We start from the raw sequence: 26,826 nt of genomic DNA on the forward strand, positions 1-26,826 counted from the left end.
GTGACAGCCCTTATAAAAAGATTTACTTTTCTATATCTTAATATATTTAATTAGCTCTTGAATAGTATAGGTTAATAAAAAGAGAAATGTACTTTATAATTAAAGGCCTGAGCTTTTTCTGCGATTCTTACAGGTTTTATTAGTTTTTAAATAAGACACGGAAAAAAGTGTAATCTCACTTGCACTGCATAGACTATCCATCCAATTGCTGAGAATGGAGGAGATGATCAGTCTTAAGGATGTCATATACTTTTCAATGGGAAATGCTCTTTCTCAAAAATTAGTATTTGCTTATCAATGACTAGCTTTCACACAGTATTCTTTAAATACAACTTTACATGCAGGAAAAGTCAGACCCCAAGGACTTGTTCTTACTGAAATACTGATTCTCCTAAGTTTGCCATTTCAAAAACTGAATGTACTTACGCAAAAACAATGACGACAAAATCGAGCCAGTTCCATGGGTCACGAAGGAAAGTGAATTCTCCTACACAGAAGCCTCTTGCAAGGATTTTGACAAGTGACTCAAAAGTATATATTCCAGTAAAAGTGTACCTAGACACAAGAATCCAATGGAATATTAAATATAAGGAGAATACAACACCATGTAAATCTTTTATTTTTTCTGATCAACCAGAGAAAGGCATCTATTGGAGTGTGGCTATTGGGGAAATCCCTGGATTCACTCTATTAGAATAAACTACAGTAAAGGTATTTCCAGAAAATTTTTAAATGTCTACATTAGAAAGTCGTGGTATTCAAAATGACTAAGAACATAGGTATTAGATCTGCCTGGAAAAGTCCTACATTACTCCTATCAGAAATACACATGTCTTAAGAAACAAGTAGGACATCTGATACATTCATTCTTCTAGAAAAGACTGTAGCATCTGACTATTCTATTCCACTGCTCGCAGATTAATACCACAGAGAAGAAAAAAATAATTGAAAGAAAAGCAACCATATAACATGGGCAGAAAAACACCACAATTTTTAGAGTTGTAGTAACTTTATGGCGGGAAAGGAGAGGATTAAAATAACATAGAGATCATATTAAAATGTATTTATACCCACTTACTCTACATTCTTGGTCCAATCTGGAGGGTTACTCATGGTCATAAATATGCAGTTTGTCAGAATAGTGCACATAATAAGCATGCTGAATAAGGTAGCTTAGAATCAAGGAACAGGATAAAAGAACACAGTGGGAACTTTGAATATTTGATAATGACACTTGTTAAAATGCTAACAACTTTTTCCTAGAAAATAATTCTATATGAATTTATACCTTTTTTTTCTATTTCTTTGGACAAGGGACTAATATACGAAGTAATTTATCATAAAAATAATTTATCCTAAAATTTATCCTAAAATGCTAAAAACTGCCATTCTCCCAATTTTCTGAGACTTACATCAAATTATATCAAAATCGGTGAACTAAAACCCATCTTTTCAGCTACAAGAGGACTAAAATCTATACTTGAATAAACAGCAAAACCTACGTTTTAAAAAACCAATGCCAGTAATCATTTTAAAAAGGATATGAGTGTACTAAAATCTTAATAGATATTCTTCTTAGAGGACTGAATGGAGACAGCATGTACAAAGCAGGGGTGGCATTGAAACGGAAGATTGCTTTCCCTTTGTTCAATACTATGAAAGTCTGTGGGAAAAAAAGAAAATAGCATGAAATTGAGAATCCAAAATTTCATCCTAGCACGTTTATATCAGCAGTTTACCACATCTGCATGTAGTAGGGTCATAGTAAAGAAACATGCCATCAGACTCAAGCAGCGTCGCCATTAACTGCCATTAATGCAGCTGTTTAGGTCACGTTGACCAACGAACTTGGTCCATTTCTTCTTAGTAAATTAAGAAGTGAGACAACTGTGAGCATGGATTGCCTAGAGCTCCCAAAATATAGTGTCTTCTCTTTTTCATATCCCTTTAATACCCAAATCAGTAACAATAAGTTGTGCCACTGGATTAGTTTAGAATATAATTTCCTTCTTTCATTTCACTGCATTTTAAGCAAACTAAATAGAAACTAGCTATCTCTGATTTTGGCCATAACACCTTGAGAATTTTAATACTTGTTGGCTATTGTCATAATTAATGGCAAGTGTTCCAAAATATGAGTCCTTTCAAAAACACATTTTCATCAATTTAAGGAATATTAGAGTTAGAAGAATCCTATTACCCAGTTCAATTTTCCTATTCTAGATATAATTCTAATAACAGCTAAAATAAAAGAACACAAATTAAAGGACTTCCTTGCTCCTAACTCAGAGTAATTTTTAAAAATAATACAAATGAACCAAATACTCTTGAAATGTATTATGTAACCATTGCACAATAAGTGACATTCTCTATGGCTTTGGTATTTAGTTAAAAATTTAAACTCAAACAAATAAATAGCAACAATAAGAAAATATTAATGCAATCTAAGAAAGCTGCTGGGAAATTAGGAAGATTAAGTTCAAATCTTTGTCTAATTTTTCTGTAGTTGGTAGGCAAATTGCCTGTGTTATTGAGTAGACACTGACTTGGTCTTTTGTTGTTGTTTAATCTGAATTTTATATAAGTTTAGGAACGGGTTTCCGGGAACAAATATTTTTCACCAAATTGGGGACCTAAGTTTGAGTATGTTACTTTTTAATTTTATGTGGCAGAGTTTTCATGAAAAGGAACGAGAATCTGCTATTTTCAGATGCCCTTTTATATTCCTGGTCACTTTCACTATACTAATTATACCTAAACATGATTTAACATAACGTTCACTTTTACACTTAAAATTAGCTTTAAAATTGATATCTAGTCTTTGAGTACAACCACTATTGTCTTAAATCTTGATACACTGTGCTTTTTAAAATTCATTCATCCATAACGTTCTGTAATTGTGTAGTGAGCAACTCTGGCATATGAGGTGATAAAAGGCATTTACTGTAAGTGAGTCTTTGGTTTTACATTCAAGAAACGTCCTAGAAAAGTGATGCATACACAATATCTTGAATACAAAGCAAGATGGGACAAGAATAATACAGAGAAATACAAATGGAGGAGTGTGACAATATGGAGGAGACAGGCACACGTGTGTCAGAATTATTAGGGAGACTTCCTGAACCAGAGGTCAGCTGAGCTAACGTAAAAATTGCAACATTACTGTCTAGACTTGGCCAGATAAAGTTACACTGCACTTGAAATTTTTACAAAAAAGAATTCATCTCTATTTTTAAATTTAAATTCCCAATGTTTATTCAAATCAAAAACTTCTCAGGCACCTGGGTGGTTGAGTGTCTGCCTTTGGCTCAGGTTGTGATTCCAAAGTCCTGGGATGGAGTCCCATGTGGGGATCCCCACAGGGAGCCTGCTTCTCCTGCTGCCTATGTTTCTGCCTCTGTGCCTCTCATGAATAAATAGAATCTCTAAAAAAAAAAAATCAAAAACTTCTCTAGGAATATCTGGGTTTACACACACCTAGGAGTTAATTATAGGTAGGAGAATAAGTAAACCTCAAACAAAATTTGAGGGATCAGCATAGGTCCCTTTAAGAAATTCTAAAATCCTGCTATGAAATGCGTAGATGTCAAAGTTTGAATAAATTCTTTTAATTTTTTTTAAGATTTTATTTTATTTATTCATAAGAGACACAGGGAGAGGGAGGCAGACACAGGCAGAGGGAGAAGCAGGCTCCATGCAGGGAGCCCTACATGGGACTCAATCCTGGGTCTCCAGAATCATGCCCTGGGCTGAGGCGGCGCTAAACCCCTGAGCCACCGGGGCTGCCAAATTCTTTTCATTTTGCTAATTTATTTAAGTATTTGTTGAACATAAAATTAGAGAATTATGGTGTCTAAAAAGCATAGCTTTGGTTTGGATAGATGTGATTCTAAATATCAGATCCACCATTTAGCAGCGTGAGAGCCAGCACCTAGTACCTATAAAGTTTTTTAAGTTTATGGCACATTGTTAAATTCTTAGTCAATGTTGGGAGCAGCTGCTGAAATTACAGGCAACATATAAGGCACAGAAAATATGAAGATAATAAGACAATGTACCTTTCTTCTTAATACCCATAGCAGAGGGTGATTGGTAATTTATTCTTTTTAAAGACAAAAAAACTTTCACTTACAATAAAAGCACAGCATAACACTATTAAAAAGTACTTACATATGCATCACACGTAAAAATGAAGCCCTAACTTCTATCATTAACTGTTCTTTGTTTTATTTTATTTTATTTTTTTAATTTTTATTTATTTGTGATAGTCACAGAGAGAGAGAGAGAGAGAGGCAGAGACACAGGCAGAGGGAGAAGCAGGCTCCATGCACCGGGAGCCCGATGTGGGATTCGATCCCGGGTCTCCAGGATCGCGCCCTGGGCCAAAGGCAGGCGCCAAACCGCTGAGCCACCCAGGGATCCCTGTTCTTTGTTTTAATGAAGCATTGATAATTACACTCTAATACAGATTAATATCAGAGCCCAAGTCAAATTTGGGGTCACTAAGATTTTTAATACAAGCAGTAATTATAATGTAGCAGAAATAAAGTTTTGGTCAATTAGTGTGAGTAACTTGAAACACAAAGTTAACCCGAAAGTTGTAAGCAAAAGTCAAAACTCAACAATACTGATGCACATGTGGGTTGTTAGGCTTTTGATGAGGCTATCTGATATCCAAATACTGGATATTTAAAAGGAATTGGGGACAAGGTGAAGGGCTGGAGTCCCGTCCCAAATGTCGTCTATTAAATTAGTCTATCACATAACTAACATTACTCCATTTATTAATAAGTCTATAATCCTCCATTCAGACAAGATCAGGCGTGTTCAGGGTGGTATGGCCGTAGACTAATCCTCCATTCAAATGTAAACATTTTCTCTTTACCTCCCAAGTCATTTTAAACCAGTATTAGTGTCTATCTCTGACTCCAGGATTATTCTGGAGAGATTCCTTTCCCCCTAAGGAGTAGCTGATTAAGTAACATCCAGCCCCCTTGTGGAATTAAGAAATGTAGTTGGTATCCATGCTGAGCCAGGAATTTTTCAGGATGAATAAGCAAATGAGAAAGTATTTTTTATCTTGCCTATCTAATTATTCACTCATCATTATTTCACTCACTTTTGCCAAGTTGTTGGCATAATGGTTGCTATACAACAGAAACTAAGATACTAAGAGATGTTGCACAACAGAATATCTCAGTAGGGGGTCAAACCAACCTGAATTTTTAAAAATCTACAATTTACCAGGGTATAACATTTTGTACATTGAATTTCCCCAAGCCCTTTGTCTCATCTAAAAATAGAGTATTATGTCTCTTCTCACCAGTTTATGATAAATGTATTTGTGTGCTAATTTATAAAAAAAGTCTAGTGCCTAACACAGAGATTCTCCATACATATTACCATTCTTCCTTTCTGTGTAAGAATAGTGACTGATTAATTAGAATGCTGTGTAATATTTCAAGGTCTTCACAGGATTCCACTTTTTAATCACTGTGCTATCAGCCTGTTGAGATGCTGGGTTTAAAGTGAACCAAAATATTAGGTATCGCTATTCATAGCAACTACCACCTGAGGCAGACATGTTTCTACTGTCAAAATATAACCTCATCATATTTTATACTTCAAGATATTTAAAATATGTTTTCTATTTTACCTTATGTGCTAGGTGTCTTTTCAAGAAATATTCTTTTATTTATATTTTAAACAAATCAAAAATATGTTTTTATTTTTGTTTACGATTTTATTTATTTATTTGAGACAGAGAGAGAGCGTACAAGTGGGGAGGAGGGGCAGAGGGAGAGAGAGAAGCAGACTCTCTGCTGAGCAGGGAGCCCAATGCAGGACTTGATCCCAGAACCCTGAGATCACGATCTGAGCCAAAAGCACTCACTTAGCCAACCGAGCCATCTAGGCGGCCCAAAATATGTTTTTAAATGGACAGTATTTTGCCTTTCTTGATCTCTCAAAGTCTACAGGTGCTATAATGCAAAGCAATGTTGGAGAAAGTTATGGAACTGCTTATCTAATTCTTTACAGACTCCTCGTAGAGTCTTCAACTTCAACCTGGTTGTGTCTGCAACTGTACTTCGCATTTTCTCAATAGAATAAACTTGACAGCAGTTATTTCAAACTTTTCCCAATTCACTAATGTAATAAACACCTTCTCAACTCTGGTACTCTCAACATTTGACATTCAGAGGACAATTTCCATTCCTGTACTATGGAAAATACTGACATCATTTAACACGCATTTCCTCTGACGTGCCTGCATTTACTTCATTACCGCATTACTTCAACATATCAGGACTCTCCAAATCCAACCTCTATCTGCCCCTCAAGTCTCTCCACGTTTCTTTTTTTTTTTTCTCTCCACATTTCTAATGCAAATACACTTGGACCTGAAGCTTGTATCTTGTCTGTTAACATCTGCAACTCGCTATGACATTATTCCAACCCTCTGTATTTTTCTCCTGTGAATAATTTTCCTTTGCTTTCAAAGCTGTGTTGAAAAGGTTTTCAATTTGGTGCCTCAACTGACCATCTTTCTAGTGGAAAAATGAGAGATTTCTCAGCATGAATGTACCACTACCAACTTCCTCTTTTTATTTGCTCTCTGCCACCATCTTGCTTTGCTTTCTATCCCCTAAGACAAACTGCTTACGCAAAGTTGCCAGCTCATTTTCTTTGCTCATTCCTACAGTCTTTCTTGGTCCTCAACTTTTCTAATAATTTTATAATATATGCCCCTTTCTTTATTGAACAATGGAAAGTCTAAATTCCATTACTAGCTGAATGATCTTATATGTTCCCATGGATTCAGCTGTCACCTGCGTGCAAATGCATTCTGGACATATCCCAGCTCTTAGTTCTCAGATTGATAATGATTTTGTTCCTACAGGTATGCATCTGTGTCACGTCCAAAAAGGTTGGACATTATATTGAATATTTTGAAAGATTACAGAAATCAAAATAATATGACAGTGACAACCAGTTTTGATGAAAAATTAAAAGTACATAATCTGAATATCCTACATATGCATTTAGCTGAACACCTGTGTCATGTAGTGGATTCTCAACTTAAAATAGCTCTCTGAACAAAAGAAGCAGAGACCACACTACTGCAGTCACAATAACTCACTTTTTTGTCTGCGTAGTAGGGGTCCAGGTCCTCCAGGGGCTCTGACACCATGCCTGGGGGGATGTCCCCATAGATGAAGGGCAGCTGTTTGCCAGCTTCCAAGTCGCTACTTGGCCTCGGGCCTTCTTCATCATCATCTTTCTTTTCTTCCTTGGGTTCCTTTGTTTTTCCTTCAGCAATACGTTGTTCAATGAGGGCAAGAGACTGTTTTGTAAAGTAGACAAAACTCTGAGGTCCTGGGGGAGGCAACGTTGCCATCTTTTCATCCTGTTTATTTTATTTCCCCTTCAGCTCCTTACATAAGAGGCCTAAATGGAAACAAAGAAATAAAGTGTTAAATGTTTGCCAGCCAGAAATGGCACAGTAAAAAAAATAATAAACAGATGTTGGGGCACCTGGGTGGCTCAGGTGGGTTAAGTGTTCAATTCTTGATTTCAGCTCAGGTCAGGATCTCAGGGTCATGAGATCAGGCCTGCCTCAGGCTCTGTGCTCAGCAGGAGTCTGCTGAGATTCTCTCCCTTTGCCCCTGTACTCACATGTGTGTGCACCTGGGCTCTCTCACTCTCTCAAATCAACCAATCAATCAATCAATCAATCAATCAATCTTTAAACAGATTTTTTTGTTTCAACTATAAGAAGTAATGTGTTCACAGAATTATTATGTTGAATTAGCATTTATTGAGTGACTGCTACACGCAAGACTTAACTTTTCATGCTCTTTACCATCTTTATTTAAAAATTTGAACTTAACACTTCCCAGCTTTTATTTTTTTATTTATTTTTTTACTTCTCAGTTTTTAAAGTGAAAAACTGACAACTTAATGAAAAAACAAATCAATTCCCTTTACTTTTCATCTGTATTCATTTTTACTGCAATTCAATCAACCTTTCTCATTTAAAATTTACCGCAGTAAGAATTTTAACAGTCTCCTACCACTCTCAAGCTTCTCTTGATTCTCTGATCACCTCACTTCATCCTCTTCTGTCTTAATCTCATTAACATTGCTCACAAACCTCTGCTCCCCTCTCTTGGGGAAACTCATTTCTGTGAAATGAGGTGATGGAAAGATTGTTTTATTCTATTTTGCATTTCTACATTTTCTTACAATTATATGTCCCTTTAGATACCACAAAAAATATATTCTCATTTTGAATTAAAAACAATTAGGGAAAATATGTTAGGAATAACAAAGAAAAGAAATTTAAAACATATTTGTGTTTTAATTTAAATTTGAATTTAAAAATTCAATTTAAATTTTTTTAAAAAACCACAATAGGGTATGCATTCAAATTAAAAATTTAAATTCAATTAAAAAATTAAAAAAAAACAAAATAGGGTATGCATTCAAACTATGACTTCCCTAAATAACATATATGTATATACAAAACATCACAAAACTTATATAAAAGAAAAAATGTAAAATACAAAAGTCAAGTCCCTATGTATCAGTATCTTGGAATGTTCTAAACAAAAAAGCATAAAAAAGAATAGTTCTTATTTTAAAATAACAAACACATTATTTCAATGAGTCAGGATAGCTTCATAACTTCTTCATTAAAAAACAAAAGTAATCCTTTTTTTTTTACATTAAGATTGCCTCAGAGTTGGACACACCAACATGACCAACATGTAATATACTGGTCCATTGTGAATGGCTTGAAAAGCTGTATAGTAAATAATATCACCAAACCCGGAGAGTGAACTAAGAGAAGTCAGGGTCTGCTCTTTTATTATCCAGGGCTAAGTATAAAAATTAAGCAAATCACAGTAGTGACAACAAAGATTCAGAAAAAGAAGTGGGAGAAGCTAAAACTATTCTTTTTCAGGATTTTCCTATTGCCATATCAAACAAAATAAACTTCAATTATATTTAAAACAAAGTGGATGATTTTTCCACTCAGTTATTTGGGCACAGTTATAAGAAAGAAATCTCCTTAACAGAAATCTATGTATTTTAAAAAGACCTTAGTAGCCTTGTAGAAACTATACCACTTCAATCTGAGAAATAAGGCAGTGAGTGCAGTTTCCACTTGGGTTTTGCAGGCTCCGCAATGCTTCTGGAAATCATACAGGGGAGGGGAAGATTACTTTCCTCAAAAGACTTTCAGTGTACACATACTTGGTCTGTTGGAGAAAAGATGGTTGAAGAACTGGTATTTTTATATACCCTACATTCAAATGGAGGTATCACACCTTTCAGGAATTATCTGACAAATTCAGGTAAGTAGATGTCAGGAATACAGATATCCAATCCCCAATTCCACTATCCTTATTCTTTTTTCCCTTCTTTTTCTTCCCTTCACTCTCTATTTATGCATACCCTATACAGACAGGTTCTGATTCACTAAAGTATACACAAACAGCAGGGTTGGCAAGTGATTCATGTCAGTGGTACCACGCTTGGTATTTTCCGGATTAGGCCAAAAGACACTAAGCATCTGAGCATCTGCTTACAATCATGGTCTGTCTTGGAAAGTAAGCTGAAGAGACTCAGATCAGATTCCATCATCATCCTCTAGTTTGGAGGGTATAGAAGTCACTGCCTCCTATCTTGATGATGGGAATAAATAATGTATCCAAACTTTTTGAGGAGAATTCTGTAATATCTATCAAACCCTTAAATATGATAATTCATTTTTATTGCTAAATAACCTCCCTTCTAGAATTTATCCAGAAGCAATAATCTCAGATGTCCTCAAACATTTATGAAGATGTTTACTTCAGATGTTTACCATAATATTGAAAAATTATAATCAACCTAAAAGCCTAATAGGGTTCCGTAAAATAAAAAATGAACATATAATGAAAAACTGAGTGGCATTTGAAGAACACTTTTAAAAACTATTTAATGAATTATAAAAATCTTCTAATGGGTAACTGATGTATGTGTTACATATACACATACCTGTATATTCATCTCAATTTTTAATTTTACTTTCTTTATACTTTTCTTTATTTTTCAAATTTTTATAATGGAAATGTCATGCATTATTGCCCAAAAAAATACTTTGAAAGGATGCACTTAAATTTATTTCACTTGAATCTAATAAATTTAATGAAATCAACATTTTTTAATTTAAAACTTTGAAAAATAATAGTATCATATTTCCACTTATTAATATTACTAGGACTACGCTTTCTTTTGAATATTGTACATATTGTACATTTTGGTGTTCTCATGACGATTCTATCCAGCTACTGTTAACCTCAATATTAGATGATACTTACACAATTACTGAAAACCAAAAGTAAAGGTATAATCCCTGTATCTAGGATTTCTCACAGTTAAAGTAGATATAAAAAATTTATTCTGAACTCCCTTATCTATGCATGCATACATGTACTATCTATCATCTATTTTTTCTTCATACATTTTTCCAGTCAAGACTTCAATTTCTAATTTATGACTTCTAACCCATGTGTTTTTCACCCCTTGGCTTTCAAATTCCCAATGCAATGAAAATAAAGATGGAGTAGGGAAAATTTTCATGATGTCACTGAAGACCAGAGAAGACACTAAAGAGTTTTCACAAATCTGAAGAAGAGAGAGCATATAGGATTACCTAAGTGAGGAAATTAGCAGAAGCCACAGCCTACATACTCATCTGAGAGAGTTAGAGAAAAAAATATTCCCATCCAGCAAAGAAGTCATAGAGTTGGCCCATGGGTTAAGTAGGTCAGAAAACAAGTTGAGTAAGGATTATCTACCCAACAATGTCGCAGGCCACATTTCTCCACTTCCTCCTTTATATCTAAGTGTGAGGCAGTGGGATTTATCCTCAGGTTAAACCAAAACATTAATCTCTGAATTAATTGACGTAAGATCCCTAAAGTGTTCATTTCCATTTTTCCTAGAAGCAGGGTAGAGTCAAGGGGAAAACAGGCTCTTTGTTGATTTTCTTTTTTTAATTTACTACCTTTTTCTCATGTTTTTAAATTTTTATTTCTATTTCTATTTTAAATATAATTTTCCACTGAATAATTCCTCAAATTATTTTGATAAGTAATTGGGTACAAATTACAAAGCAGCATATAAAAAACTAGTATCTGTGAATGCTGGCCCATGCAATATGAAATAATACGCCATAAAAGAGTTCTGGGGCTAAATTTGGAAGATACTGGAGTAGAAAACAAGCAAATTTCTCTGCCACTAAACTATCAGAGACTTTTTACATTTAAGAGTTTGATAGAGTTGATATATGGCCGACTTTGACTCTGCTAGATCATAGAACTCTTTTTTTAGTGGTTCCTTTTTTATTTTGATGATGTTAGAAATGATAAATTATGAAATATTTCAAACACACAGAAAGTATAGGAAATACTAGATTTAACAAACTTTAACAGTTTCCCATATTTGTTTTGGATCTTTAACTTTTTGTTTTTTGAAGAAATAAAAATATTCAGTTATAGTTGAAGCCCCCTCACCATTCTCAACTCAATTATCTTCATTCCTCACTCATTTCCTAAGGGTAACCTCAAACTGGTACAGAACTCTTTGTATTTCACATGTTAATTTCTCCTGCGTTTTTCAGAAGACAGTTTGGAAACACTGTTTTGAATAACAATGGAACAATTGTTTGATGCAAAAATGGTAAAATTGAACCTAGTTTAGTATCCCGTGGCTTTGCTAAATTTACTCTTATTACCCCTGATATTTTGGTAGATTACTTAGGATTTTCTCTGAAGGTGGACTCTTCTTGCCTTTTCCTTACCCATATCCTAAAATTTAGCCTACCAGACATATACACACCACACAGCCACATACACAAAGCTTGCAGGTATTCCCCCAACAAGGCAGGATTTGTTTGGGAAACAGACCTACACAAAGACAGAAGCAACCCTAAACAGCAACATAGTCTTTCATTCATAAATATTAATAGATAATTAAGGATGAATTGGTAATCAAGGCCTATCAAATATAAAATTGAAAGACTGAGATGAACAGACCATACTCCTAACTCTAGAAGAAAGGAAACATTTAGCAAACATAGGGTAATAAATAAGAGGTTAAAATTAGTATTTTCAGAGAAGTTTGAGAAGATAAGCTCCTAGTGAAAAGAACAGGTTATTAGAAAAAAAGGAACTGAAAACAATAAAAATTCTTGGTAACTGGAGGCATAATCATCAAAATAAAAATTTCAATAAAGTATTTGCTAAAAAGACATCAGAATTTTAGTTATTTTCCACAGGTACTTCACCAGGAGGGGTACAAGTGAGAATTCTCAGGTGTGTGAGAGCTGATCTGTGTGATGGTCACACAGGTACATATATATGAAAAAAATTCAGTGTTCTGTACTTTAGATTTGTGTCAATACAGTAGAACAAGGGAAAACTCAAAACAAAATTTAGATGTGGAATTATTTAGGAAGTCCTAGCATCAGTTTCAAAAAAGGGAGCAGCAAATGGAAGAAAGAAAATACAAGAAATGATATAGGAAACTTATTCAAGAGTCACCTGGCTGAAAAGCATGGAAGAGGTTCAATTAAAAAGATCATTCTAGTGAAAATTTAGTACTCCAATAATAAAGACAAGGTTTTGAAAAAGTAATCTCTGTATTAGACCCATTATTTATATAATCGGGTAAATGAAATAATTTGAAATTTATTTTGTTAATAACTCTTTCAAAGTCTTAATATGTCACACTGCAAAATCCCACAGGGTAAGGAATGTGTCTTCTACTTTCTCTCTTAAATGAATATGGAATGCTTTTTTAGGTGCCACCTATGGCTGGCTTGCTAGATGTGTGATTTTCAATAATATCAAGTATCACTGAATCTGATGCCAATTCTTCCATAATTAGGTTTAGAAATCGGTATTATGTTATACCAAGAACCCGTAGTATGGAATTAATAAGTATTATTTCCTACTATTTTCTTAACGACTATGTTTTAAAAGCTCTTTTCACTTATGTTAGGTAATAGTAAGAAGGCAGCTTGTCCCTATTGCTGCCTGAAATGCATATGTCAAAGTAAAGGTATACTCCACTGTGATTCTAAACCACAATGTATAAAAGAATCAACCATGTAACTTAAAAAAAAAAGCAGCTGTCAGGGCTTACCCAAATAAGTTTGCTGAAACAAACTTCTAGTGGGAGGATCTAAGCTTTTCTACTTTTTAAAAAATATTTTTTATTTATTTATTTGTGAGAGACGTAAAGGCAGAGACACAGGCAGAGGGAGAAGCAGGCTCCATGCAGGGAGCCCGACATGGGACTCGATCCTGGAACTCCGAGGATCATGCTCTGAGCCAAAGGCAGATGCTCAACCGCTGAGCCATCCAGGCGTCCCACTTTTCTACTTTTTAAAAAACATAAATGATTGATATGAACCTCCTTTTAAGAACCACTTCAAACCAACAAATGCACTAAAGTGAAAACATCTGATGAATACAACTTAGTAACCAGGTTTTATTACTTAATAAGAGAAAGCAAATTTAATTTAAGGCGCACAAAAACTTTTTGGATTTTGTTTTATTTGAAGAGTAAGAATGTAAAACATCAAAGTTTAAAATTTCCATTTTAAAATTGAAAGGATAAACATAAACTCCATTCAAGAAAAGCAACACACACACACACGGGAATATTACTCAGCCATCAAAAATAATGAAATCTTGCTGTTGGCAACCATGTGGATGGAGCTAGAGTGTATTATGCTAAGTGAAATATGAAATTCTCATATGATTTTTTTTTCTTCATCGGAGTTCCTATCGAATGGGCATACTTTTTTTTTCCATCTGAGGAAACCCTTGTTTTCTACCAGAGAAATGGGCAGAGGCCTCTCTCTGGAACTCAGCTGGAGGGATGTCACCCTCCTGGGGAGCCCCACTGTCTGCAAATATCCCAGAGCAGGCCCAGCCTGCCGTGTTCCTTTGTTGGGACAGAAAGGGAATGGAATCCTACCAGTAGGTGAAAAGGGCTGGAGAGAACACCAGGGATGGGCCCATCCTTCTCCCTACAAAGGCCTTAACGCAAAAGGGAGAGGGGGGGGAATTAAAGAAACAAAACAGAAGAACATAAGGGAAGGGAAGGAAAAACCGTAAGAGACACTTAACTCTAGGAAACAAACTAAGGGTTGCTGTAGGGGAAGTGAGGAGGGATGGAGAAACTAAGTGATGGGGATTAAGGAGGGTATGTGATGGAATGAGCAGTAGGTATTATATACAACTGATGAATCCCTAAATCCTACCCCTGAAACTAATGATACATTCTATGTTAACTAAATTGAATTTAAATAAAAAAATTTTAAAAAGAGAAAAGCACCACATATTTGAACTCTGAATCTGTTAGCCTCAGTTAAAGAAAGAAAAGTGGAATGAAGAAACACAAAGAATAATGAGAAACGACACTGAAACACTGAAGGAAGATGATAAACCAAGGGATGTGAGATTAACAAAAATATCCTCTGTCCCTTAGTATAGTCACAGCTCTAAAATCCAAGACAATGAAAGAGCAAAGCAAATTCGTCATCATGTTAATTTTTAGTTTTAATTCTCAACATTTATTTTTATTTTTTTTTAAATTATTTCGCAACATTTTAAGCATCACTCATGTTGCTCACATTCCTTTATCCCTATTAGGCCTGGAAACCCCATTTTTATATCCTTTATTCTCTCTACTTTCCTTTGAGGCATGGGATACTCCTTGCTAGAATGCCCTTAACACTCACTCATCCTTCAAACTGGTCAGCTCTTATGTGACCTCAGATAACTTGCTGCTAACAAAAATTGGGCCTCTGAGGGTGGGAGGGAAGGACCTTCTCCCAGTGAGTCAGGGCCCGTGCGGGCTGGCTGGAGTGCCCTCCCATCTGCTCCCCAGAGCCCTCCAGCGTGGCCCCCTGAGGTCACCAGGCGCTTCTGGCCCTCCCAGGAGGGTGGGGTTTGTCTCCAGCTTCTCTGCTTGAGCTGCCATCTCATCCAGTGCCTTGAGTAGACGGAATGGAACACTGATAATAAAATGTCTTTCAAAAATAACAATGACAAAAAAAAAAAAAAAAAGAAAGAAAAAGAAAAAAAGAAAAAAAACCCTGTAAAACTGTAAAATAACTAAGAGCTGCATCTAGTTTTTTTAAGTATTTTTTTAAAAGTCAATCTTCCGTGGTGCCTATAGTCAATAATACTGTATTGAATATTTGAAAGTTGCTGAGAGTAAACCTTCAAAGTCCTCAACAGAAGAAGAAAAAAGAAAAAAATTTAACTATGTATGATGTCAGATGGTAACTACTTATTGTAGTGATCATTTCACAGTGTATACAGATACCAAATCATTCTGTTATACACCTGAAAGTTACATATTACATGCCAGTTATACCTCAATTTTTTTCAGGAATAAATGACAACACTACAAAAAAGAAAAAGATATTAAAAGAAACATGTTTATTTTATCAACATAAGAATGAAAGGTATGTATTCATTACTTTATGAATATTATTTAGGAATGTATACACTTTTTATTTTTTTATTTTTTATTTTTATTATTATTATTATTATTTTTAATTTATGATAGTCATCACAGAGAGAGAGGCAGAGACACAGGCAGAGGGAGAAGCAGGCTCCATGCACCGGGAGCCCGATGTGGGATTCGATCCCGGGTCTCCAGGATCGCGCCCTGGGCCAAAGGCAAGTGCCAAACCGCTGCGCCACCCAGGGATCCCTGTATACACTTTTTAAAAATGAGTTTCTAGTTTCTTTTTAAATTTGAGTTTCTGCAAGACATTGGGAATATGGCTTAATTTCCAAAATGTAAAGTAGATGAAATCCTTCAGGAATAGTTAACGTACACCATGAAGTACATTGGTATTCAATACGAAAAATGCAAACTGGTTCCAGTAGCTCACAGATAAATAATCATCTTGACCTGAACATCACAATCCCTGTTCTACCTTTTATAGCTATTGACCCTGTTCAGATGACTTAACTTTTTTGAATTTCAGTTTCCTACTTTGAAAAATGGTATTTTATTAATATCACTGCCTCAAAGAGTGGCTAGGACTGGGATGGTTAAGTATGTGTAAAGTACTTAGAAGAGAGTTTTGCAAATTGTTATCCTGAAAAAAGTAGTTTTGTTAATAATATTAACTTGTCCTTCCATCTGAATTCCTTGTTTTGAACAATTTCATCATGCATCTATAATTAAGATCTATTAATTCCATTAATCTTGAGGATAATTCAGTTTATAGGAATTACTAGCCTCTTAAACATGAAACATATTTCATATATATATATATATATTCCCATAGAATTCTAATATAATACAAGCAGAGTTTTGGTCTAGAATAATGATTCAAGTGTAAGTTCTAGAGGTAGAAAGCCTGGAGTTTAAATCTTGGATTTACCATTTACTAGCTATGTATGTGACCTTGGATGTCGAACTTATGTACCCACTCTGAGCCTAAAATCATTGGACCATTTAAAACCAGTTACTTTGTAAAATATAATGTTAGACATAGCCCTAGGATAAATACCAATCACTCAGAGGTTTGGATTGCTGCTGCATTTCCTTTATTTGATGAAATTCCCATTAATTTATTTTTGTTGCCTTGAACTTTATATGAAAACTTGAAAATATTTTTTTAATTAGACCAGTTATGGGCTCAATAGACATATGAGTAAGATTTTTTTTCTTTAATTGAATTGGTATTTCTGAACAAGCTCAAAAGGAAATGAATTCTTCTACTTGGTTCATCTTCTAAGAAGCATTTAAATATCCTTAATGGAATCAGACTACAAGAATGATCCCTTCTTTCAAGCAAGAAATATCACAGGTAATGTCTCTAGAGTTTTAGGGTCTCTGGATGCCTGCTATGACTCAGAACAGACTATTGCTCTGGAAACTATCTTCCTGGAATCAAATATCAAGAGCAGCTTCCAGGAAGCTGCTTTCGGGGATTCCATTAGTCCTCAGGGTCCTATGAAATTTTCTACATAGGGACAGCCCCTGGGAGAGAGACTGGGTTCCCCTACATACTTAGAAACCAAATTGGGAATCTCCCAGAAATCACTTTAGTGAACCCCAAAAGCAATTCTTACGTAAATGACTGAAAGGAGAAAATGTGGGCTGTGCCCATTATCTTATGCTGGCAAAGGTCCCAGTGGCCTCTATTACCTTCTTGGCTCCATGGCAGGTACCTAATACTGGAACACTAAATTGCAGTCCCCAGTTGATTCATTAATGTCACAGTGTCAACTCCATTGTGGTTCAGATAGGATATGTATTATGTCCATATACTTTTGCAATATGAATAATGCTTTGGTAATGATTATTATTGGCATACTTTGTCTTACATATGAAATCTACATTTAAAGAATGGGATTAATTATTCTCTTAAAAATATTTCCCATAGAATTGTTTTAGCAGTAAATTGAGAACTTTCAACATTTCTTATAGAAAGCAAGTAATATTTTAATTTCTTGTGTAACTGTGATTAGAGAGATTAAGATAGGATATTTCCACATTTTAAGTAGAATAATTACATATATATGACTCTATCATAATCTCAGACTCTTTTGATTTCTCTCAGAGTCTCTTACCTATAGATAACTTAAATTCTATGGATATAAAATTAAAATTGGTTCAATAAACCATTAAGAGCTGTCAAAATCTGAATCAAATTAGGTCCTATCTAAATTATTTAAGACAGTGGACCAATGTAAAAATAAGTAAAATAGAATATTTTATTGATGCTGACTGTTGTCAAATGAAAAACTGCTTTGAAAATGTCACTTCTCTGGAAATAAAGAGTGATATTTTCCCATAGGTAAAATCTTGGCTGGAGTACTATTAATTTTTAAAGTATTCTCAAGGTACCACAGAATCTATACATGAGCATTTTTCAAAAGCACTGTAAAATAAATCATAGCTAACATCAGCAGTGATAACTCATGTTGATAATATGTTCCCTTTTCTTTTTAAAGATTTTTAAAATTTATTTATTTATTTATTTATTTATTTATTTATTTATTGAGCACGCATGAGTGGGGGGGCGGTAGGGGCAGAGGAAGAGGGAGAGAGAGAATACTAAGCAGACTCTGGGCTGAGCATGGAGCCCAACCCAGGGCTTGATCTCAAGACTCTGAAATCATGACCTGAGCCAAAATCAAGAGTGGGACACTTAACCAATTAAGCCACCCAGGCTCAGTATATGTTCAACAATAATATGTTCCCTTGATATGATGAGAATTGTACTTTCTTTGTATAGCCTTTCTCCCCAAAACCCCTAATTTTGATCTAATGATAAAAAAAATCAGAAAAATTCCAATTCAGGGACATTCTACAAAATACCTTGACCAATGTTACTTCAAATTTTCAAGGTCATCAAAAACAAGGGAAGTCTGAGAAATTGCCTCATCCTAATTATGCCTAAGGAGATAATGATGGTTAAATGCAATGTGGTATCCTGGATGTAATCTTGGAGTAGAAAAAAAAAAAAGGATAGTGAGGAAAAACTGAGGAAATCTGCATTAAGGACATTAGTTAATAATAATAATGTATCATTATGGTTTTATTACTTGTGACAACTGCACCATACTAATGTATGTCTTAATACAGGGGAACTGGGTAGGGACTCCTTCAGAACTTTCCATACTGTCTGCACCATTATTCCATAAATCTATTTCAAGATAAAAAGTACATGTAAAAATAGATATCACAGATATAGAATTATACTAATATATGTAAAGTTAACAACATTCCAGCAAATTTGAAGTAAATATATTGCCATTATTTATAATGTACCTAAGTGATTAACAGTCTAATTAAAATGGGTTATAATTAATATATAAAAATATTTTACACAGTACAAAATAACAACACTTTGATCAATAAGAGGTTCATTAGAAATGCTGATCAACTTTTTAAAGTTATTATGCTTGAGAGGATAATTTTCTATAAATGTGTTCTCTTGGGTAAGGAATGAGCTTACAACTTAAAAACATAGAAATAGACTGGAGTCACAATGTCTGAGTCCTAATTATACTTGAGAGTCATTATGACTAAGTAGGCCAAAAAATAAATCTGCAAGGGATTCTGTGTGCATTCCCTTTTAGAAAAATGGTAATTTAACTTACCTGGTAGTGTTAAACACAAAAACTATTTTTTAAGTTGTTAAATTAATACTTTATTATGTATTAATCTTCATGATTCTATTAAGATACAAAGGTTCTGTTTTGATTTTTGTGTTACTTTAAGAACTGCGGTGTAACACTGAAATGAAAGAAAGCAATTGACTCAGAAATTCTCCTTTTACTGATGTGTGAACACTTGATAACATGACCAAAACAAGGCAACAGATGACTCCACTATGGCTGCCAGGGGTATATCTAACCATTTCCGATATCCATAAAGGCCGCTTTGGTCACCTGGCATTTTAAAAACTCCTATTAATTCAATGACAATATGTCACAATTTTTCCATTACTAAAATCTAAAATGCCATGATAAAAAAGAATGACATCATCAGGAGAGATGGAAGAGGCAATGTTCACTTCCAATACAAACTATTACGATCTGTACTCTCTTCCATGAGAACTGAAAAACTTCCAGAATGAGTCTTTCCAGCCTCAGTGCAGAAGAATATCAAGATCATACAAATCCTCTATGTTAACAACAAGGAAGATAAAGCTGACACATCTGACGACAAGAGGAAATGTCCTTTAGTCATCCAGTTGCTCAGCTAATTGCATAAGAAAATGAACACTGCTTTAGAAAACTCAATCTAGAGAATATAGGGAAAAGATAATCATTAAACCAGGTTTAGAGTCCACTCCTATCTGGTCTCTGAATTGTAATTAAAAAAAAATCTCTCAATAGTTTTTCATTTTACTGAGATTTGAACACTTGACAGTATCACTGGAGGAAATCAGAGAGAGATAGACCTTGGCTATGAAAATATACACTTGACAGTCTGGTTCTATCCTTAGCAGGATGACCCTAGCATTTACATTGCGAAACAAGATTTTTTTTTGTCAAGAATAAATGCTACATCACATTGGACACCAAGATAACAGGTATAATCTGGGACTGTTCTGGACCAGTCTAGATATATATACACATCTTGTTTTGAGAGATCCTAGGAGAACTTACCAAATAGGATCTAAAATCCTGGTTCTGCTTTGTAATACATCTTTTTAAGGGAGCATATGAAACTAATTGTATTTTTTTAAGATTATGTATTTATTTATTCATGAGAATCACAGAGTGAGAGGCAGAGACACAGGGAGAGGGAGAAGAGGCTCCCTGTGGGGAGTCCAATACGGGACTGGATCCCAGGACCCTGTCATCACAACCCGAGCCAAAGGCAGATGCTCAACTACTGAGTCACCCAGGTGCCCCAAAACTAATTGTCTTGATCATAATTCTTTATCAAGGTATGCCCCAGTTACCATCTGCTTTTCTGAAAGACAGATTTTATGGCTGCACAGAAGTACTAAAATAAACATAAATAGAACTTAAACCTTAAATCTTAAATTCTTAGGATTTGGGGCTCCTGGGTGGTGCAGTCAGTTAAACATTCCCCTCTTGATTTCAGCTCCGGTCATGATCTCAGGGTCCTGGGATCAAGCCCCATGTCCAGCTCTGCACTTAGTGGAGAGTTTGCTGGAGATTTCTCTCTCCCTCTCCCTCTGCCCCTCCCCCATGCATGTTTTCTCTCTCTCTCTCTCTCTCTCTCTCTCTCTGCCTAAAATAAATAAACAAATCTTTAAGAAAAAATCTTAGGATTTAGTCGTAGTGACATACTAGTGTTGGGAAATCCTGTATCTTGATTAAACGGCATCCTAGTGAGTTGCAGAGCTGGGGAACCTCAAAAACAAGATTCCCAACTTTGGGCTAAAGGCTGGAAGCACCATGAATCATATCCAAATACTGCTTGGCACTGTATTTAATCTGCAATAAAAGGGCTGTCTTGAAATTTGTCTTATTTTGGTCAAAATAAATACACAATTTTTAGCTCTGATTTTGGGAAACCCTCCAATACTTTGTGAATATCAGTTTATCATTTTAGAAAACTATCAATTTTCGAATTGCTGACTGTTCTACCACTAACATTTTACCTTACCCTTTGCCCAGTGTAGGTGCGGTAAAACCAATGATTATAATCCATCATACTCAAGAATTTAGGTGATGGACATATTATTTGCTCTGTTACCTGAAATTTCAAAATTAACCAAAATTTTTACATTTAAGTAGGCAGTAAAGAGACTGGAATTAAGACAGCCTTTATGCATCTACACACACTCTTATTTCCTCAATATAATATCTCCATTTGCTTTTAACTTTATATAGTTTCTTACAATGTCATCAGAAGTAAACAGTTAAATATAGTACAACCTTATCAATTAAGTGCATATCTTCATGATAAATTTATCCAGTCCATTTCTCTAGAAAGCTTATCTGAACCCAGGTAACTGTCCCCAAGCCCCCAAGCCCTGCTAACTCAGTTATTTCTCATAGAATTAACGGGCTTTCCCTGACAAAGTGGGCCAGGTGCGCTTATCTGTGTCACCCTTTAACTACAGCCCATAAATACCTTTACTTAACTATTAGAATTAGATGTCTCTAGGAACTTCTAAAATTATGAAATCCTAAGGAGCTGAGTATCCTTAGCTTGTAATTGTGCTTGGAAGAATGTACACATGCCACTTGACAATTTTCTGACAAAATGATAATATAGTCTGATGATAATATATTACATATATTATTCTGATGATAGTCTGAAAATTCAGAATACTAAAGGGAGTAAAATATCCTTCTAGAGTGAGGGAACTCTATGTTTTTATCCCAGTGCTGCTTGCACGGTTTGTTTAGTTTGGAGCATTCATTGGACTACATATTTAGGATATATGTATTTTTATATAAGTATACTGTATCTCATGAAAAGTTTAAAAAGACAAATGTGAAATTAAAAAAAAATTTTCAGAAAAGGCAAACAGAGAATTCATCACTGCACTAAATATACATTAAAGAAACATTTTAGGCAGAATGAAAAGATCCTAAAAGCAGAAGAATGGAAGCACAGAAAGAAAGGAGTATCAGAATGGGTGTGTCTGTGTATATAAAAAAAATTTACTCGACAAAAGAGAACAAGGACTATACAAAGCATTAATGATATCTTATGGATTTTACGACTATGTAGGATAAAATGCATAAATGAATTCCAGCTTGTATATTTTCTTAAATTCATCAATTTGTATATACAAACTAGATTTTCTTTAATCTTATTTGATTTTCAATTATTTTGTCTACAATATTTGACTGGTTTTATTAAGAAGGCATTGTTCTCAGACTTTTTTAAAAAGCAGATGGAAATTTTCTCTTTGGTAGAAAATACTGTCCATGAAGACTCTTAGAGTATACCATTGTAAGATATTACTTTTTTTCCCAAGTAGTCTTATTTTGAAAGATCCTTCACTAACTGAAAATTAGAGAATAATTTTTAAACAACCAGTTGAAATAATAACTGAAATAATCAGTTGAATTATTGTAATACTACTATGTGTATTAAATGTATTTTTATTTTTATTTTTTAAAGATTTTATTTATTCATGAGAGACACACAGAGAGAGGCAGAGACACAGGCAGAGGGAGGAGCAGGCTCCATGCAGGGAGCCCGATGTGGGACTCGATCCTGGGACTCCGGGATCACACCCTGAGCCGAAGGCAAACGCTCAACTGCTGAGCCACCCAGGCATCCCTAAAATTTATTTTTAAATGCCATCATATTAATTGCTAGCAGTATTAATGGAATATGCTTGTAAATTTCTCTTTATTAAGCTATAAAAGAGTAAAACAAGACCTAAATATTATTACTTTCAAATTACTAAATCAAAATGAAGGTAATCCTAATTTTAAGATCATCCCTCAGTAGAAGGTACAAATAATGACTGCTATATGTGTGAAATCATGTGATGCTAACATCCTTTTAATACTAATTCTACTTAATCGACTCCTCAACAAATATTTTAAAAATGATTACTAAGTGCCAGACACTATGCCAGGTGCTGGGGACAAAAATACAAATTAGGCAGCCTTGGTGCTTGTCCTCTGGGACCCCTGGTCTATTGGGAAATAAAGTCAAATAAACAAATGCAATCCCCCTATCATTCAAAAGTAATGACAATATACAAGAACGGCATCAGACTTGGGCTTCGGAGGGAAGATTTAGGTCAGAGAGAGAAGATGAGTAGAAGCCAGCTGAGCTGTACTATGACTCACATCCTTGATAAATCCTCTCTCTTGACACTCTTCATTCATAAGATTATTTATTAACTAACTGCTTGGTGTGGTCCGGAAGCTGTCTTTGTCATCTTCTAGGTTTATCCCTGCTTTCTTGTCTTCACCACTCTCAGCTTTTCTAAACAATAAAAAAATTATCTTTGTCTTTGTACTTCCATGGAATTTGAAATGTATAACTTCACAAACTGTTTACATTCCATTCCTAGATTTATCTAAACTAGTGTAATTTAAGATTTAAAATGTTTGCACATAGCTTGTAGAGATTAAATCATGATTTAACTATATTGTAGATAATATCAACCAAAGTTCCTTCATCCTATCATTTTTTTTTTACCTCAGGTTTGGAGTTAAACTCCCCAGAGCACAGACAATTATCATCATTGGCCATACGAAGCCTATCATAATTATTATTCTTTTCCTTCATCAGCCGCATTCCATTCCCTGCTACTTTAGCATCTTCTCATTCTCATTGTAAGGCAAGCATCCTAGTATAGTTTACTATACATCTTTGCACTATGTTTTCTTAAAAATTGAATATTATCTTGGATGTTATATCTTAAATTTACATAAATTTCATGTCATATGACTCATTTTATTTTTATAACTAAGCACTATGGTTTTAAAGATCTATCCATGTTACTATAAATAATTCTAATCTGTATTTCTAACTACTGCATAATGTTCCAACATATATTATCAGATATGCTGCCTCTTTGCTCTTAGAACACTCGGGTGCCATCTAGACCTCCCCCCATCCTTCCCGAAACCAAGAGACAGATCCATATGGCCCATAGCTTACGCAACTTTTTACGGGGGGGAGGGGGGATTAAGAACAAAATGCATATTACAAAAAAAGTTAGATATAAAAATGCATATTTATTAAAAGTGAGTTCAGAAATTAAATGGATTTCCATTTTTTTAAAAAAACTAACCAATATCACAAACACCACAAGTTCCAAAATTTAACTCCCTAGCACACTTAATACTTTTTCTCCATGTTTGGCTTCATGCTCTGGTTATCTCTTCATAGGGCAACGGGTTTTGTAAATACAGGGAATAGAGTCACACTTATCTTTCCTTTAACGTAACTAGTTGAAATATAGGAATATGTATGTATTAATTACTGATAGTTGGGCAAAGTTCTTTGATCTCTACAACTCATTATTGGTAAAAGCATATAAATTTTTTAAAAAACTGTCAAATTTGCGAATGCCTCCATTTAGTTCCTTTCATAGATGAGCTATAAAATAACAGGATTTCAAATATCCTAGTCCAATGGTTTATCTTAAATACTTTGAATTAACTACTTTCTAACCACTTTGTCATCAATGTCCTCAATATAGTGATGTATAATGAGTTCTGTGTTATCTCATGCATTGGATATTTCATGGCAAACCAACATCAAATTTAAATCTTTTTTCCTCAACATATTTATATGATTCACTCTTCTTTAACCGGATTACCAAACACCAAGAATCTATTTAATACGTCTTTAAGAAATACCCTTCTTCCTTTTAGTGAAATACTATTTCTCACTTTTGCTTCTGAGATAACAAAACATTTTGTTATATTTCATTGCTCAATGTTAATATAATTTATTCATTTCCTTGCTTTTTATACTTTTTTATATACCACTAATCTTGTATCTGAATTCTCTCAGTATTTTAATACAAAAAAGTTAAAGATAACAAAAAAGTGCTTTTTCTATGTGTAATATATATATATAGTATGTTCAATAATTTGTAATTTGCAATTTTAAACTTAAAATACTTTTATACACTTTCCAAACTGGAGCTAAACTGTCATTTTTTGCTTTATCACATTCATGATTAAGTCTTGTACTTCATTGATATTTGGTTTTCTCAACAAAATCTTTAAAGGTCTATCTTAGAATTTCATTGTACCTAATTTGTGTAGCTTGGAAAGCTTTGTAACAGGCAGGGTACATAAAAGAAAATTCCAAGTTTGGAATTTGTGTTTAAATATGTCTATAAAATGCAGTAAGAAAATGCAATAAGAAAAAAATGCAACTATTGAAAAATACCAAGTAATCACAGTTTCAGATACTGGGAAGAGAGTTTCTTTCTTCTCCATCAAGATTAAAGGAAATCCTGTGCATGGCATCTGTTCTATATACTTAGTGTTTTTCTAAGAATGTGGATGATAAATGTACATGAAAGTGACTACAAACCACATAAATACATCCCACTGAATCCCCGTTAAATGTATCTCCAACTGAACTCCACTTTGCTGCAAACCAGATATGCCCATAGCCATACTCTTAACACTACATAATAAGAGGGAAATTATGGTAATAGTTAAGACATCTTACTTTTGTAAATCTTACCAAAATAGCTAACCATGTGAATACATTGTTAAGGCTCCTCCTTTCTCAGTAAACTCACTTGTCACCAGCACAAAATAACAGTCCTGAACAACTCTGCATGTGTCCCTTTATGGAGCTATATAAGAATTACTGGGAAATTGTTTCCTGGGAGCTAACTCCTGGATCCTAGGGTACATATATATTTAATTGAACTAAGCAGTGCCACATTCCTCTCCAGAATGACTTTACTTTTCTATTCTTCCACCAGAGTACATGAAGGTTCTACATCTCTACATCCTCACCAATCCTTGGCATTATTCACTTGTACATTTACAATATCATCTTCCCAAGGAGGATTTCTCTCAAAATTTTTTTCTTTTATAAGATCTAGAGATCAAAAATCACCTATTTCTGTTGAATTCGCATTGCTCTGGTGTACAATAATGCTGAGCACTCCTTGTATGCCTATTAGCTCTCTGAGTTTCTTCTCATGTAAATTCTTTGTTCTTACCCTTTTTCCCATTTTTCTGTTGTGATTTTTGTCTTTTATGGTTGATAAGTAGGTGTTCCTTGGATATATTAGATTTTTTTGATATATTGGATTTTAATATCTCAGTTTCAGAATTTCAAGTAACTTCTATTCTGTCATTAACTTTCTCAGTAGTATCTTTTCTTTATTGAACACGTACCTTTGTCTTATTGTAGTACTCTGAAAGTATTGCTTAAAATAGCCTTCTCCACCTCTCCTCCCACCAAGATTTCTTATAGTATGTCTTAGTACATATTGAGACAAGTCCTTTTTCTCTTAAGGTCAACTTATCTACAAATGATCATTCATTTTTCTGTTTGATCTATTTCTACAAAAAGCCAACTGAAACTTGTATTTATGAAGAATTTATATATTTACAGTATTGTCTTCCCATCCAAAAGCATAGAATGATTCTCTAATGAGGTAGATAATCTTATCTACATAAGAGTTTGTGTATTTCTAGATATATTATATACTTCATAGCTTTATGTTGCTATTATAAATGACATCCTATTTTTAAAACCATATACAGGGGATCCCTGGGTGGCGCAGCAGTTTAGTACCTGCCTTTGGCCCAGGGCATGATTCTGGAGTCCCAGGATTGA

General features: G+C 34.3%; 1 protein-coding gene across 8 annotated transcripts in view; it reads right to left on the bottom strand.

Annotated features, from left to right (window-relative positions):
• LOC112668030 (sodium channel protein type 1 subunit alpha) overlaps positions 1–7,274 on the bottom strand; it is a 277,785-nt gene extending 270,511 nt beyond the window's left edge. For 4 of the 8 annotated variants that reach the window (XM_049106367.1, XM_049106365.1, XM_049106366.1 and 1 more), the window contains exons 1-2: positions 1,079–1,188; positions 427–555 (exon numbers count right to left, since the gene is read on the bottom strand). In XM_049106367.1, the coding sequence (XP_048962324.1) occupies positions 427–555; positions 1,079–1,158 (209 nt within the window). In that variant the 5' untranslated portion in view covers positions 1,159–1,188. Of the gene's footprint in view, positions 1–426; positions 556–1,078; positions 1,189–7,141 lie in introns of those variants that run through there. The other 4 variants (XM_049106362.1, XM_049106363.1, XM_035698427.2 and 1 more) reach the window with 2 other exon arrangements.
• Between the last annotated feature and the right edge of the window lie 19,552 nt (positions 7,275–26,826).

This window comes from Canis lupus, chromosome 36, assembly GCF_003254725.2.
Source record: "Canis lupus dingo isolate Sandy chromosome 36, ASM325472v2, whole genome shotgun sequence".
Taxonomy (NCBI): domain Eukaryota; kingdom Metazoa; phylum Chordata; class Mammalia; order Carnivora; family Canidae; genus Canis; species Canis lupus.